The sequence below is a fragment of the Prenolepis imparis genome, unplaced genomic scaffold (assembly GCF_030444845.1).
Source record: "Prenolepis imparis isolate NDT839.2.m4 unplaced genomic scaffold, iyPreImpa1.0 SCAF_6, whole genome shotgun sequence".
In the NCBI taxonomy this organism is placed as follows: Eukaryota; Metazoa; Arthropoda; class Insecta; order Hymenoptera; family Formicidae; genus Prenolepis; species Prenolepis imparis.
In genome coordinates, this window is record NW_028141164.1 from 917,113 (window position 1) to 932,410 (window position 15,298).

Consider the following 15,298-nt stretch of genomic DNA (forward strand, 5'->3'; position numbering starts at 1 on the left):
TAAAAGTTTTATAAGACGAATCCCATCGGACTCTTTTTTTTTTTTTTAAACCGTGACCGGGCAAAAGCACGTAACTCTTGGCAATCTTGTGAATGTATAATCGATCGCGCTAATTGGAAAGCAGACGCGATTAATGTAAGGAAATGTAGAAATTTTCACTTCGTCTTCGATACTATAATAATGTTATTGACCTCATAGTTCAGTGAGTTTAATAGAATTATTGGACAAATTTTTCAATATAGGGGAGCATAAAAGAGTAGCTTTGATCTTGTTTTACTGAACATTTAAGGCAAAGTAAAAGCGTACAAGTGTATGAACATGAATTGTGTCCATTGTAAAAGAGCTCGGAGAAGAGAGATGAGCAGCGCGTATTATCATTTACGGCCATTTCATTGGTAAAGTCGAGAAATTTTGCGATTGCCGCTTGCACCGGTATTAGACCGATATTCATGAAGTAAATATGCATTTAGATAGAGAATTAACGTAGCAGTTAGCTTTGCTTTTAGTCTACACGGCATATCGTATAATGAGTGTAAAAGGGCACAAAGGAAATGATGTCGTTGGAATTTAGAACATCCTTTGAAGATTCATATATAAGATTTGCGTTCGTGAAATATTGTACGACAGTAATTTTGATGACAATGACGGAGGAGCGTTTGTTAGATTATTTCACTGTCTGAACACATATCGGACATTGTAATTTAATACATAGGGTGGAGAGGGGACGAGGGAGAGAGTAGGGTTAAGCAAAAAGCATGTAAATCTTTTATCGCGGCGCTTATGAAATCGATATGCATTTGGGACACAGATTACTGAAACAATCAAGCTTCAATGATCATTCTTTTGCGAAGCGGTGCATAACTGGAACATGGCCACACAGAGAGAGAGAGGGCTAAACTAATTGATTAATTAAAGAACCAAACCGATAGATGGGAAAGACATCGCGAAAATAAGGCCGATGCGATATCAATGATTAGGGTCATCAATTAAAGAGTGAACAATTCGTTAATCGTGTTCGGCTATTTATAATTTCATTTTCGATTCTTTGTATTTTCGTTTACATTAGAAATGGATGTTGGAGTCAAATGCAATATCGCCCGTAAATGAAATGTGTATACATATTATTTGTATTAGATTAATCAATCAGTAGAGCTAACCAAATTTGAATACCATTATAATGAATGTGATTTAAATTGTAAATTATCGAATATATACATACATATATACAAAATTACGACAACGTTCATTTAGTGCTCCGCTAAATATACAATATACAATAGAAATGTGTAGAGTCATTGTTACATTATTTTTTATTATTTTAAAGTAAAAATATTTTCTATACAAAACATTGCTTTATTTGTGTTGCATCGATTAATTAAGCAAAGGTAAACATGTCTAATCTCTGCCGGTTAATGGTGCGTTGCTACAGGCGGCTACGATTTGTTGCATAATTGCTACAGAGATTTGGAACACGGAGAATTCAATGTTGCTTGCTGTTTCTGTATTATTGTCGGTCTTCTTTCGGATACCCGCGGGACAAATATCCATTTAGATCGTGCATTATAGCGAGGCGATTAGGTTTAATCCTCGACCTTTTGCGCGCGCTCGCGTTACCTAAAAGTTGATTTTATACAACGTTTCATCTTACAGGAAATATTAATCTACGGTATATATAGTGCTCCATTTAAATAATTACGAATCATAATTGTACTCGTGACATTTACATCCATTCACTTAGTACCATCAAATACTCCGAGATAAAAATGCAAAGGTATATTTCGTAATTGCAATATTAATTAAAGTTTGCAAAAATATCTTTCTTTTACCTGTTGAGAGAGAAAGAGACAAAGAGTGAGTGAGAGAGAGAGAGAGAGAGAGAAATCACTTTCAACTTAAATAAAAAATATGCTTCAAGGAAGAAAAGAAAATCACGCTGGTTGCGTTATGCATGCATTTAGATCGCGCATTAGCGATGCAATCAAGTTTGATCTTTATCCCTTTGCGCATAACCGGAACGAAGAGACATAAAAGGAGTTTTGATTGAACAGCCTTAGAGCGGTGTACAGCGGGGATATAGGAGATTGTCGGAATCGCGTATGACATTTCCTACTGACATTTCGCGAACGGCCTCCCTTGGGGCTGTATCTAATGCTGCAACAGCCGCCGACTACTTTGAGGACCTTAATTACCTTAATATCCCCATCATTATCATCTTCAGGGTAACTTGCGTGTTGTGCAACCCCCTCGCGCCAATTGCACATCAGACACATTTCGTTGACTCGTTCTTCCGACCACCTGCAACTACCGGTGCATTATCATTTTAGTCTTCTTCCGAGTTTTCGTGCAAGTTTGGACGTATGCATTTTTAAAGTGAAGTAACGCCAATTCTGAAAGTTATAGTTTATAAGTTCGAAGCGGCGGTTCTCGCTGAAAATTTAATATTTCAGTTTAAGAAATATATAGCGCTTGAAAATTGAATGTACTGTCATATTCGGTAATACGTTCTTAATGAGTAATGTATAATGTCGTGTGTTCTCTCGATTCGGCGAGGCTATTTAAGGATCTTGCGAATTTGATACGTTTATTCGATCTTAACGAGATTACTATCGAGATTGAAATCGAGTCCGTATCACGTCGTACAGATCGTATAAGACGAAGACGGTAAAGGTGAGCCAGAGTAATTTATGGAAGGAGTACTTTAGCTAGGAGTGGAGTCACGGTGGCTCGATGGGTGGTTAGCGTTTCGCTAACTTTATTTCAATGCAACCGCGGAATGAGAGAGGCGGAACAGTCTGTCTGCTAACAGCTGATGAAATCCTGAAGTGCATCGGTCGTCGTAGAATTGCATTTCCATTGTTCGAGCCGCGTTCGCGGATACGCGTTCCGACTAAAAAAAAGTGCCGTCATAACGGCGGATGGGGAAGTGGCGTATTGGAATTCAATTTCGCGCGAAATTATATCAGACCGGATCGTCGCAGTGCTTGTTTGCTCCCCCGCGAGCTTAGTTAATATTCCGCCCGCGAGTAAGAAGCCCGAATTCCGAAATTGCTCCGCAGTCATTTCGTTTGACTCTCGCACACACTGCGGGATTTCGTATATTTATGTATCTTGCGAGGTTTGCGTGAAAACGCGAATTTACGACGGATAGAAGATTTCGCAGCTTGAAGCTCCGGTATTTGACCTTTACGTGTAATCTGAAAATTTGCCAGAGTTTGCTCTTCCTCGCCACTGCGAAGTAGAAAAATTTGAAAAATTTTCAAAACCTATAAATATTTGAATGTTCAAAGATTTAAACATTTTTTATCCCCTTTAAATCTCCGTATAAAAATTTTATTGAAAAAAAAACTTGGAGAAAGAGGGAAGCTTTTAAAGTTTTTAATACTCTATCATAGTCGGTAGTAATGTTTACGAGAAAATGTAGCAATTCATCAGATATTTACACGTGGATTTTTTATACACGTAACTCGATAATTTCTCAGAATATTAATCGTAAAAAAAATAGAGAACAAGATGTATAACAATACGTGAAAAGTATACTTTGCTCGCGTGCCCCAACCGTGAAGATTTATGAAGTTGTGCGGTCGTGGCTAATCAAAAATGTCAGCAGGCATTGATTTAAGGGGTTCAGGGTTTCCTCACGCGCAGTCTGAATGCCACGAGCGTGGAGATATACGGATACGAGATGGACTTCTCGTGTAAAGTCGTAAAACTCGTATACGCGCCTTTTCGAAGTATCGTCGTCGTCGTTGTCGGCCATTCGCGACACACGTATACGCTTCTGGAAAATTAATCTTCTACGAGTCTAGTCTAATCTCGGCTCTCTCTCGTGACACGAGATTCTCTGATCCTCGACGAGGAGACATAAGATCGTGATGATGCGCGCGCGCGAACCAAGTTGGTCGCAATCTTTACTCGCGTCCTTGTCCGGATCGACCTGTCAAAAAGTTCGAGAGGCCGCCAACGGAACGGCGAGCGAGCCGCCGTAGGGAGGAAGCGACTCGAGCCGGAAATTGAGAAGTAGAAATTGAGCCGAATGTTTCCTGAAATACGTCGCGGACGTCGGAAAAGTCGGGAGAGCTGTCGCGCGAAACAAGTTACGCCGGATCCGGAGCTTTCGGTATGTGTACGAACATTCCGTGATTGTATTGGAAGCTGCACCGACGTTATTAGCGCCATTAGAAACGAAATGGATGGTGCGTCCAGTATATCTAGTAAAAAGAAGAGAATGAGAGAGAAAAAAATATATATATATCATATTAATAAATAAAAATATAAGGTACCTTAAAAATATTTCGACGTGCGTAAAAAAATTCTGGATAGTTTGAATGATATTTCGTAAATTTTGAAATATTTTGATCTTTATTTTTATATGCATACGACAGTGGAGGATCATAAATATTTAAAAATAAATTTATTTGATATTTATGCATGTGTGAAAACAAACTATTTTTTTTTATTTCATCGAGAGAAATGTCTGGACATTCATCAAGGAAACTCATTATACAAAATTTTATATAATGCTGAAATAATATTGTTTTTGAAAATATAACTGTTCAAATAAAATACTATCGTATAAATAAATAAAGCTAACTGAATACAATTTGTGCGTATAAAGTTAAATTTTTTTGCATACATAAAAATTGTCACCATTTTCTCTCATAGAATTATTTTGATATTCTCCACAACATTGCAATTTTGCAGTTTATCTTGTAATGAAGATATAATGTAAAGAATATAAGAATGTCAAGATTTCTTTTACATACATTCGAAATATCTCTAACTACTTCTTGAACATTGAAAGATACAGTAAAGTTACGATTGTAAAAAAAATTGTGCACTGAGTCAAGTGCAAGGTATCATTGTGAAACTTGTCAAAGATTTTTGGAAAGATTTTAAGGAACGTACGCATTGTCCGAAAATTCACGGCAACAAATACATGTGCCACCGTTTTTTTCACCGCTCCGTCCAGCAGAAAAGTCGCGAAACTCGTGCGAAAAAACGCGCGAGATTGTGACACATAGTTTGCGACGCGGGCCGGGTTCTCCGAGTCTCCGTAAATTACAGAAACTCGTGCGAGATGAGCACGGCCGTAAATACTTGGTTATCATAGTTGGCGGAAGCACGACGGGGGCATTATACCTGCATTCACGTTCATCGTGGTCAGAGATGGCGGAGCCCGCGCTCTGGACAGGCCGCTCAACGTTTCCATTCATCGGTGTGGATATCAAATGCAATAGTTCATGGCGATGCTTCCGACTAGGTGGTCGACCAGTCCTCGACCTCTACCTCTCCTAATCCAACCACCCAGCGTTTCACACCGGTCCCTGGCAGATTTACAAGCGCCTGGGTTGATATCTGCATCCGAGAGTCGCCCGTGTTAGACGCACATGTTCCGGACCTTCTCTCTCTCTCTCTCTCCCTCTCGCTTTCTCTCTCCTCTCTGAACTTTCTGTCACATCGGTGACTTTGTAGTAGTGTCATCTGAGATAATTAAGCGAATAATCGACGCGGTCGAATGTAGGATTAAAGTCGAGAATTGAGAGACAGCTCGCTAATGAAGCTTTCTCATCCTTTCGCTCTCGAGTGTCTTTCAGATTAACGCGATATATACATCAGTTGTATCATATCATCTTCATCTCTTTCTTCCATCTTTGTAAATGCTTGGATATTTCGCTTTAAATTGTTTTCAAGACCGAGAGAACGGTTTTAAAAAAAAAGGAAAAATAAAAGCACAAACACGTATCTACAATGATCTACAAATAGAGACTCGCGTCTGTTCTCTTCTTCTCTGTTTTTCTCAATGCGGAGAGATGGGAAAGCGTTTTATTCGCGAGTAAATTTTTAATGCAAGGCTTTGCAAAAACTTTGATATTAAAGGAACATACAATTTCTATTCGAAGAAAGCAATTTCTGCCTTTCCTTTTACACTTTCCGAGTGATGAAATATCGCTCCCTTTTCAGCTGACATCTTACCATCGGCCGCGTATATCAGCCGTATATGTGGAGTAATAAATAAAATAGTATACTCTCTATAGTGTGCGCGCACATACTGTAAAAGGTTAATATTCGAGCGCTATACGGTATAGTGCAAAGTATCGTCAGCGTAACATTTATTCGCGCTTGAGGGAGGGAAAAAAAAAACCTTGTTAAAGTTGTGATCGCACGAGCGAGTCCGTCAATGAGCAAATCCGCAAAACAAGCCGGGAGGGATTTCATCACCTGCTGCTGTATGTACACGGTATAAATCGGATCGTTAAGAAAAATCTGATTTTTTCCCGTTAGGTTTTTGCAAAAAAATCCGGGCAATAGCGAATGCGAGGGAGCTGCTATTCACTGCGGAGGTCGCGTTTGTAAGTTCCCGGCTCTGTTTTTTTTTTTTTTTTTTTTTTTTGCGAACGTTATGCATGTTCGGCCGGGCAGAGCCGAATGCGTAGGTATTCTCGCGATGCTGGTTCATATTTCCGAGCGTGTACAGCGCGCGGCTATGCACATCCCTATGTGTATCTCTGTGCATCCCTATCTTCAAAGGCAACAGGATAATGGAATTGCCTATTTCAGTGCGCGCAAAACATTTATTCCCGGGATATACCGTTTACGTTATAATTTCTGGGATGACGTGCCGGTGACGTTTAGCGCCCCGAGGCGTGCGTTTCGTCGGTCGAGGGAGATGATTACTTTAAAGAAACGCCGGAAGCGACCATCTCTCCCTCTCTCTTTTTCCCTACCCTCGCGAGCTCGCCTCACAAAGGAAACGTGCCGATATCGCGTAATCGAATGTTACGCTCGGGAGAAGCGCCACGGGACGAGGTAAACATGCGATAGCGTGGCGGAGGAAAAATGTTAAGAATATGCTCAGTCGATTTATTTAATGCCAATAACATTTATCCCTCGATTCTTTATACGCGGATATACCGCTGTTTAGTACACGGAAAGTGCAATGAGCTATGCGAAACAAACTTTTCTTAATTAATTAATTAATTAATTCGCCGTTACAAGATACAAGCTCGAGTATCAAGTTCTCGAGATGTTTAATAAAAATGCAGCGATTTAGTCGACGTATGCGCGGATATAAATCCGCATTATGCACTCGTCTCTCGAGGAGCTCATGTTGATTTAAATTATAATTTGCCATAACTTTGTGACCCGTGCGTAATTTTCTTAATGCTATAATTCGTCGCGGTTTGTATTTCATATATCGTGTTTTGATGCGCACACTCGCTCTCGCTAAATTACAATAAATTACTTGATCGACTAGCGGGCGCGCAAACAGTATGCAACAAACCGGGGGCAATTATCTGGGAAACTTCGTTATACGAGACGCGGCGCGAATAACTCGCGAATAAAGGAACATTAAACTGCTGAAGAATAATATAATAACAGAATGGCCGTCTCTCTCTCTCTCTCTCTCCGGATGATCTCGCGGCATTTTATTTCTCCCGCGGAGAGACCGTGCCGTGAAAAATTATAATTGATATGGACGGACCGGAAACCGAGGGGGAATAATCCGAAGGCGAACGCTGGGGAAAGGTAGACGGCGGGAAAAGAATCGCTGGTCCGTTGAACTGGAATACAAAAGTCGGCTGGAGACTTATGAATTAAAGTAAAAATGTCGGTCTCGGCGCCGTACATTTCGCAGGGGGAGAAAGAAAAGGGAATTCCTTTTCTTTTCTTTAGCGAGAATGCACGAATATTTATCGTTAATGTGTCTGATTAACAATTAGATATTTTTTTATATAAAAAATTTATATTACTTCATTGTAAATGTATATTAACTCTAATAATACGGCTTATTTTAGATGGAACATTAATTATATAATTGTATTGCTATTATCGTAAAACTCAATAAAATTGAACTCAGCTTGAAAATAATCATAATTTTGACTCATTTGCGTGTGTCATGAATTTAGATTTAGACAGATGACGGATCGTAAAAATAAATCCATTTTGCACAACAATGGAGAAATGGACCACATTTGGGAATAGTGTAACACAACAGAATACAACAGTTTAATAATATAATAAATGCATACGACGACCTAATAATTATTCTATATATTCTATATATATATTGTTGTGACCGTAGATAATCGGTCAACGACTATGAATTGACTATCCGATTAACGATTCGAATATTAATGCGAATTTTAATATTGACCAATCTATCCGCACAATCTCCGTTATTATGTGCGTATGATAATGACACATATAATATTTATTTCTTGCTTTTCATTTCAGGTGGCATGGTTACGCGTCGACACACAGACTATTTTGACGATAGCGAGCCACGTGATCACGAAGAATCACAGGATCGCAGTTTCTCACAGCGATCACCGTACGTGGTTCCTTCACATCCGGGAGGTGCGAGAGTCCGATCGAGGCTGGTACATGTGTCAGATAAATACGGATCCTATGAAGAGCCAGATCGGTTATCTCGAAGTGGTCGGTGAGTAGTAAAACTACGCGTCCTCCCATTTCTCTCTCGTTAATGGACCCCGGGTGTAATTATCCTGATTTATTTATATATATATATATAGTTGTCGCGCGCTCCGTATACAGAGGTAAATGATCTCATGGAATATCGGCAGTTACATTACGCGCCTCGTTATTATGCTCCATTAAGCTTAGGTGAAAACTAATTTATCATTTCCTCGCATTTATATATCATTATATTCCCATTCATTTATTAATATACGTCGCTTAACTGTATATTTAATATAGAAGGGAAACGAGCGTTTTATATTGAAATAATGAACTCGAAGTTAAAGTCGCGCTCGCATTCGGGCTATTCAACTCGTCATTATTATACATATTATACATATATTCGCTCTCGCTGCGTACGTATATATCCGAATATATTAGATTAAATTCTTAATGCTACAAGAAGAGAGCTAATAGTTGGCGAAGCAAAACGCCGTTGAATTCCCGCGTTATTACTACATTCGCTGAGGGTGGAATAACGCGAGCTCGTCGAAAAGGTATAGGCACTAGAATCACAAATCCGCCAAACCAATGCAAAACTTTCGGTCGACGCGAGTTAGAGTCGTAGACCCAACCCCAATGGGGAAGGGGGGGTCGGTTGGTTGGTACAACTTACAAAGTGGCCCTTGCCGCAGTTCGAAGACTACGCGAGTACACTCGCGAACTGCAAAGCTTCCGCGTCGTATATCGCCGCTCGAATGCACTCGCAAGTAGATTATGTTGAATGCTAATAGGACCGCTTTCATCGGTTCCATTGGTTAAAGAGACTTGGTTTCGAGTTCCGCGTTTCGCGCGATTCCTCTTCTTCCCTCCGTTTCCGCTCTGCCTCATATCATAATTCTCTCGCCCATCTTCTCCTTCCTTCCATCTCTCTCTCTCTCTCTCTCTTTCGCTGATTCGTCGTTTAAGCGTTACGCCATCATCCACTCTTCCCTTTCTTCGGGAGAAAAGTTTGCCCCGTTTCGTTATGCTCCCTATATTAATGACGAAATTTGCCATTCCATTGCCAAGAGAGAGAGAGACCGCGATACGCTATTTATACTAAAGTCCATATTAAGGTTTGAATACGCCGGGCTTAATCCTTGCGCGCACTGCATCGTGTGCGGGTAAGTGGCAATTTCCATAGATAATGTTACTCGTAATTGTACGGAAATAGGATGATGCGTCGGAGATATGCGATTGCGATTGTGTTGGTGACCGATCGTGTAGGATGTTGCGCGAGTTGGCAACATTTCGACTATATATGTATATATGTGCGCATTATATATACATAAACGTGACTTCCGCTGTAACATGGAAGGATGAATGCAACGTATAATATATTTGTCGTTTGAGATGAAAATTAATTTTTTAAATTTATTATAAAAATATATCTCAATTATATTATTATTTAAATAAAACATTATAGAGACTCATTATTTTTGCAAATAAACAAATTTTTCTTCCCGCAGAGATATGTAATTAGTAAGGTATATACAGTATATAATTACTCATTTTATTATTAAAAAAATATTCATTTTATTCATCGACATGCTGCAGGATAGGAAAATGTTGCGCGCCTTTGCGTTTTATAAAACGGAAAGGGAAAAAAAATTTGTATTACATTACGCGATACCATACCAAAGCAGTATTGCAGTTGAAGTAAAGTAAAATAGTAAAGAAGTATCTATGCTCTTTTCTTGAGATTCTTTTATCGGTGATACGGGCGATTCAAAACTCGTTATTTCTCGAATCTTTTTCGCATGCTTCAAAGTCGGCAAAAAGTAAGGTAAGGTTCTCCCTCTGAGATTTCCGAGAATGCGAGTTATACTTTCTTTAATGGCCTCTCGATATTCATCCGTAAAGTCTGCTCGCGTCTCCGTTCACTGACAGGACAGGAGAAACAAATGAACCGATGGGCACGATAATGGCACAAACTAGATCGGTTTAGTAAGCGATCGAGGTAACAAAGTTCGCAAGATATATAGTCGTCGGAAATTATTGTCAAATATTTACGTATATATACATGTATGTATCGTAACGTTATATACCTACCTGTGCGCGAAGCAGAACGTAGCAAACGTTTCGACATGCCCTCTCGAAGGAACCACTCGAGGACCGAATCCGAGGTCTGGGTCTGCCCAGTCTAGGGCTCGCGATGCAGGAGAGTTTGTTGCGTTTGTTGTATACTTTACGGTCTTCCGTTCCGGGTCTTCTCCGCCCGTTCGTACCGAAATCAAATTGGCATTCTCGAGATACGGCCAGGCTCTCTCGCATCCCATCTGTAGCAATCTAATCCCGCGCTCCAGGGTCCGTTTCTGGAGCCGGCGGCGGCGCACCAGGTTCCTCTCGCGCGCGCCTCGACCTGACCTGACCCTCTTTCCCAGATTCAAACCCCCTCGGTCGTCGTCGCTCGGAGGGCGCGTATAGCTCTGTAACCGGACTACTTACGGAACTTCTCGTCTCTCCCTCGTGGGATCATTCCGCGTCCCCTCGCGACTCGCCCGATAGAAGTCTCCGGCAAATGCACCGTCGCCGCCGTCGCCCTTTCTATTTTAACAGCGCCCGCGTCGTCGTCGCGGTCGTCGCTTAAGAAATCTTCTCGCACACCCGCAGGTAGACCGCCGCAGCCGAGGCACTTGGCGAGGGTATAGGCCGGTCCTCCTTCGGGAACTCGCTCTCGTGCGAGCGTTAGGTTTCAACGGAACACGGAGAGAACGAACGGAAAATGTACCTCTCATTCATCCTTTTTATTCTTCCCGGTCTTTTTTTTAATCTTGGGTAGTACTTAAATATTTTATTCTTGAATATTTTTAACATACAACAGTTTGATGATATTAAATTTGCTCTTAATCGTTTTAGAATTTATTAAAAAATATTATTAATATTGTTAAATATTAATAAAAGTATGCAACAGATACACAAAAATTGATGAATCTTTTATGTGTTCATTCATTGGGCTATTTATTATTCAAGACAATTATTCATTTCAATTATTTTGACGTCAGAATTTATAGAAGAGAATATATTCATTAATTATATTTAAGTCACTCGAGGAAACCTCATACACTTGAGAAATCTTCTCGCATGTGAGAGAAAGGGAATGGTTATTCGGTCTAGTTTGAGTATACAGGAGAAAATTGATTTTCAACGCAGACGATTATCTTAATGTAATTAGATTTAATGTTGGCTTTTTTTTTACTTCTTGTTTGGATCGAAAAAGTATATTTTACATATAATAAATACTTAAAGTATCTTTACTTAACTATATATATTATATTATAAATTTAGACATACTTGGTATCGAATAACATTTATAATTATATTTAATTATGGATTATACATATACATATATGTATAATTATAATTTATATATTCTATTAAAATGTAATAGAGTAAATCTTGTAGTTCTTCATTTATAATAATGTAATAATTTCATGATGCTGCAATCGGGAAACGTAAAATCACATTACTCGGTAGCTAATCTGCCAAATATGGAATTAATTAACTATTGAATGGTCTTACCGCGCATAATGGAGCTTTCGGCTTTTATGTACGTTGATAATGCGACTCATCGGAAAATGTTTTCGGATCTCAATTATCGGATCCTGGCAAAGTTCCCGTTAACGCACGCGCGCATACTCGTGTGTGCTATACGTACATAGTGTATATATGTACATGCGCATGACATTGTGTACGGGCATATGCAAGCACGCACTGATACGCGTGGTATCGTCCTGGCACGGGGGTTCATCCGAAAACTCGCGAGTAAATCCAATCTCTATCTGTAATATCGTGACAAGGTCTTTCGGGATATCGAATTTACGTCATGTCGTTTCCCATCGAAGATATAATTATTGCCGCGATAGATATATTGATGGCGATAAAATAGAGCCGGTATTAAAACATCGAGTTATTGTTGGATTAAATGTATATGGTAAAGATAATACGCATATAAGAATAACTGTAAATTTTCTTTTATTTAAACATAAAACGTTCTGATGACGGCGGACAATTAAAGAGGAAATGACAAAGGCGCCTTATGAAGAACTCGCGTCGCGTTGATGGTTACGAATGAAGCAATCTCTGCCACCCGTTGCCGTAAAAATAGCGCTTAACATGCAGTCAGGGCGAGCAGAGAAACTCAGAAAAAGGGGAAGCGTGTTGAGTGGCAGGAGAGAGAGAGGGGCGGAAGGGAGAAAAAAGGAGGAACTCCGGGTTCATGGAGAAGGAGAAAAAAATGAGGAACGAGTGTCGTGCGCTCGCTGTCGAGGGGCCACACGACTTTTCATTTCCGAGAAGGGCTGTAAAGATTGCTCGCGTGCAACCCCCGCGCCCACGTTGTGTTCCCGGCAAACTCCGCGGCCGTATTACCGCCATAATAATAAGGTTAATGCCTTGCAAATTAAGCGGACGCGAAAGACCTTTCGCGTGGCTTTATGCTCATTTTAGTGCCGATGCCTGATCTTTGTCGACGAGCCGCAATTATCGCGATAGCGCGTCGGAAACGATCCTATGGGCTTCAATGAAATTTGTTGGGGCTCCCTCGCATCTTTGATTATATGCGAGTAGCCATAACGGGCCGTTTATTATGCGGAGGTAAATGGCGCATGAATTATATATACAGTCGAAAATCTCTCAGATGATATATCTAGGTGTGCATGAAGGAGAAAGGGAGAGAGAGAAATACGATATTACGATAATATGTATTGATATTTTTGTCTGAAATAATTAGGCAAACTTGCGTACAGAATAAACTTTCTCTTGCTGTGTTGAGAATTCTTTGAGTCCCATAGCTAATTATAAGATCTAAAAGAGAATACTAATTAGACGGAGAAGGACGGTATCAGTAGATCGAGTGAATTAAGCAAAGAGAATAGACTGAGAGATTCTTATTCGCGTTGAGAGTACACCTTGATCTTCGTTAATGGCATCCTATTATAAGATCCGATAGGAGACGATACACTCTTGTTTTAATGAAATTTCGAATTTCCGTGTAATTCACGGAATAATGCCTGGTGGAAACGCCTTTGCCTCCTTTTCTGCTTTAATGCAATTTCCAAGTTTAGATAATTAGTTCGCGTCGATATAAGGTTCGTTAGTTCGGATATCTCCTGAAGGAATAAAAACTTGACAAACTATATTTATTACCCAGTTGCATATTATACTCGTATAGCGTCGCTTTCGTTAAGATTTTCATTTCAAATGGGCTGGAGAAGCCCAATTATGTAATCTGCAAATATCGTCGAGAGAGACTTGACGTAGAAATCGATCGCTTCATTCGAATGTACTCGCGAGCTCGTAAATCACCGGTGCGTTTCGTCCCGATGGGGCTTCGGCGCGAGAATCTCTCGTACATAAGTAAGGAAACGTGTTTCTTTGATACGCCAACTGATCCTCTATTCTGAAATCGTCCGATTAAACCGACGAGAGATCGCTCGCTCGTCCCCCCCCCCCCCCCCCGAAATAAGCTTTATTCGTCCCTCCGAGCGAAATGACAGGCTGTCACGTGGCTATCGCCTGGCATCCGGTACGGTCATTGTCAGCTCACGTCCATGTCACGTTGATGTTGGCCGCCGATATATGGACATAATGCATGGATATATCCTCGGGGATCTTGACGGGCCGTGAGAAACTGTGGCAGTTAACTGTGGCAGTTTTGATTTAATTCAAGTGACTAACTATCTTCTCTCCAATTCAAATTCGCCACATTAGCTAATGGAACGTAAAGTGTCGTATCGTCAATTCTTATCACACTTTATTTCCAATCGATTAAATGGGTATATATATTAATCTTCCTCGCGCTCTCGCTGTTACTTTTATACCTTCCGTAAAACTTGGGGCTCGCTATTTATTTGCAAATGTAATAAACTGTGTGTATGCGTTTAGCTTTAAATAGATCTATATATATTCGTTGTAATCCATTCTCTATTATTTACACGCGATATACATATACAAATCGATTGCAACCTGTTATTCTCCATTTATTTCTCTCACGCTGTTTACGAACATGTCAACCGGTCGATCAGTATGCAATGTACATTAAATTACGTCGAGCACTTGGTAAACGTATAGAAAGTTTATACATCTGTAAAAGGGAGAAAAGTTAAGCTCGCTGCGCGCTATATCCCGAAAGAAATTCAGCCGTATATATACCTAGTTTACCATGCACGCGCGATATATACATGCGATGCCAGTTTTTCGACTAGCCGGATACGGATCGCAATTTTCGGAGCACTCGTGCGTGCTTTTTTAAGTCTTTCACGTCGTGGGGAAACGTGAAAGGATATACTTCTAAATTCGGCTCTCCGCGGGCGGCCGTAGCCTACTTCGCCGCACAAGTTTGCAACTTTTCGCAGCACGCTTTGCAAGTCCATTTCCGTTTCCCCCGATCTACCTTTATCCGGCATCTTTATCCGCGTGGGCAAAGCACAAAGCGGAACTGCATAGCGGCTGATTCCGCATACACACGCATCTCTCTCGCTCTTTCTCTAAATATTCTAATAGATATATGTATATATGACGCCGCGTATAACATTTAATAGTACAAATCGATGTGGCGTTCGATCGTTCTCACCGCGGTGACCAAAACTTGGAAGCAGAGTGCCTCTCGTGTGCTCGTCCACGTCAATATTTCATTAATTACACCGATATCTCCCTGCAACGGCGAAACGGCGCAATGTATTTTCATTTCGTACATATGACGAAACCAATTTCAACTTTACCGATATCGGGATATAAATGTGCGTTGAAATGTATGAGATATATATATTTTCGCGTTTCCTATAAATAATTTATTAGAGAGATATCCTCCCTTCCTTCCCTGCCAAAAAAAAAAAAA

At 40.3% G+C, this 15,298-nt stretch overlaps 1 protein-coding gene across 3 annotated transcripts in view; it reads left to right on the top strand.

The window, feature by feature from the left end:
- Positions 1–15,298, top strand: part of LOC145937087 (opioid-binding protein/cell adhesion molecule homolog) — a 301,044-nt gene that overhangs the window by 98,473 nt on the left and 187,273 nt on the right. For all 3 annotated transcript variants that reach the window (XR_014425471.1, XR_014425472.1, XM_083039939.1), the window contains exon 3: positions 8,236–8,443. Coding sequence is in view for 1 of the 3 variants with exons in the window: in XM_083039939.1 (XP_082896065.1) it covers positions 8,236–8,443 (208 nt within the window). In the remaining 2 variants the exon portion in view is untranslated. The remainder of the gene's footprint in view (positions 1–8,235; positions 8,444–15,298) is intronic.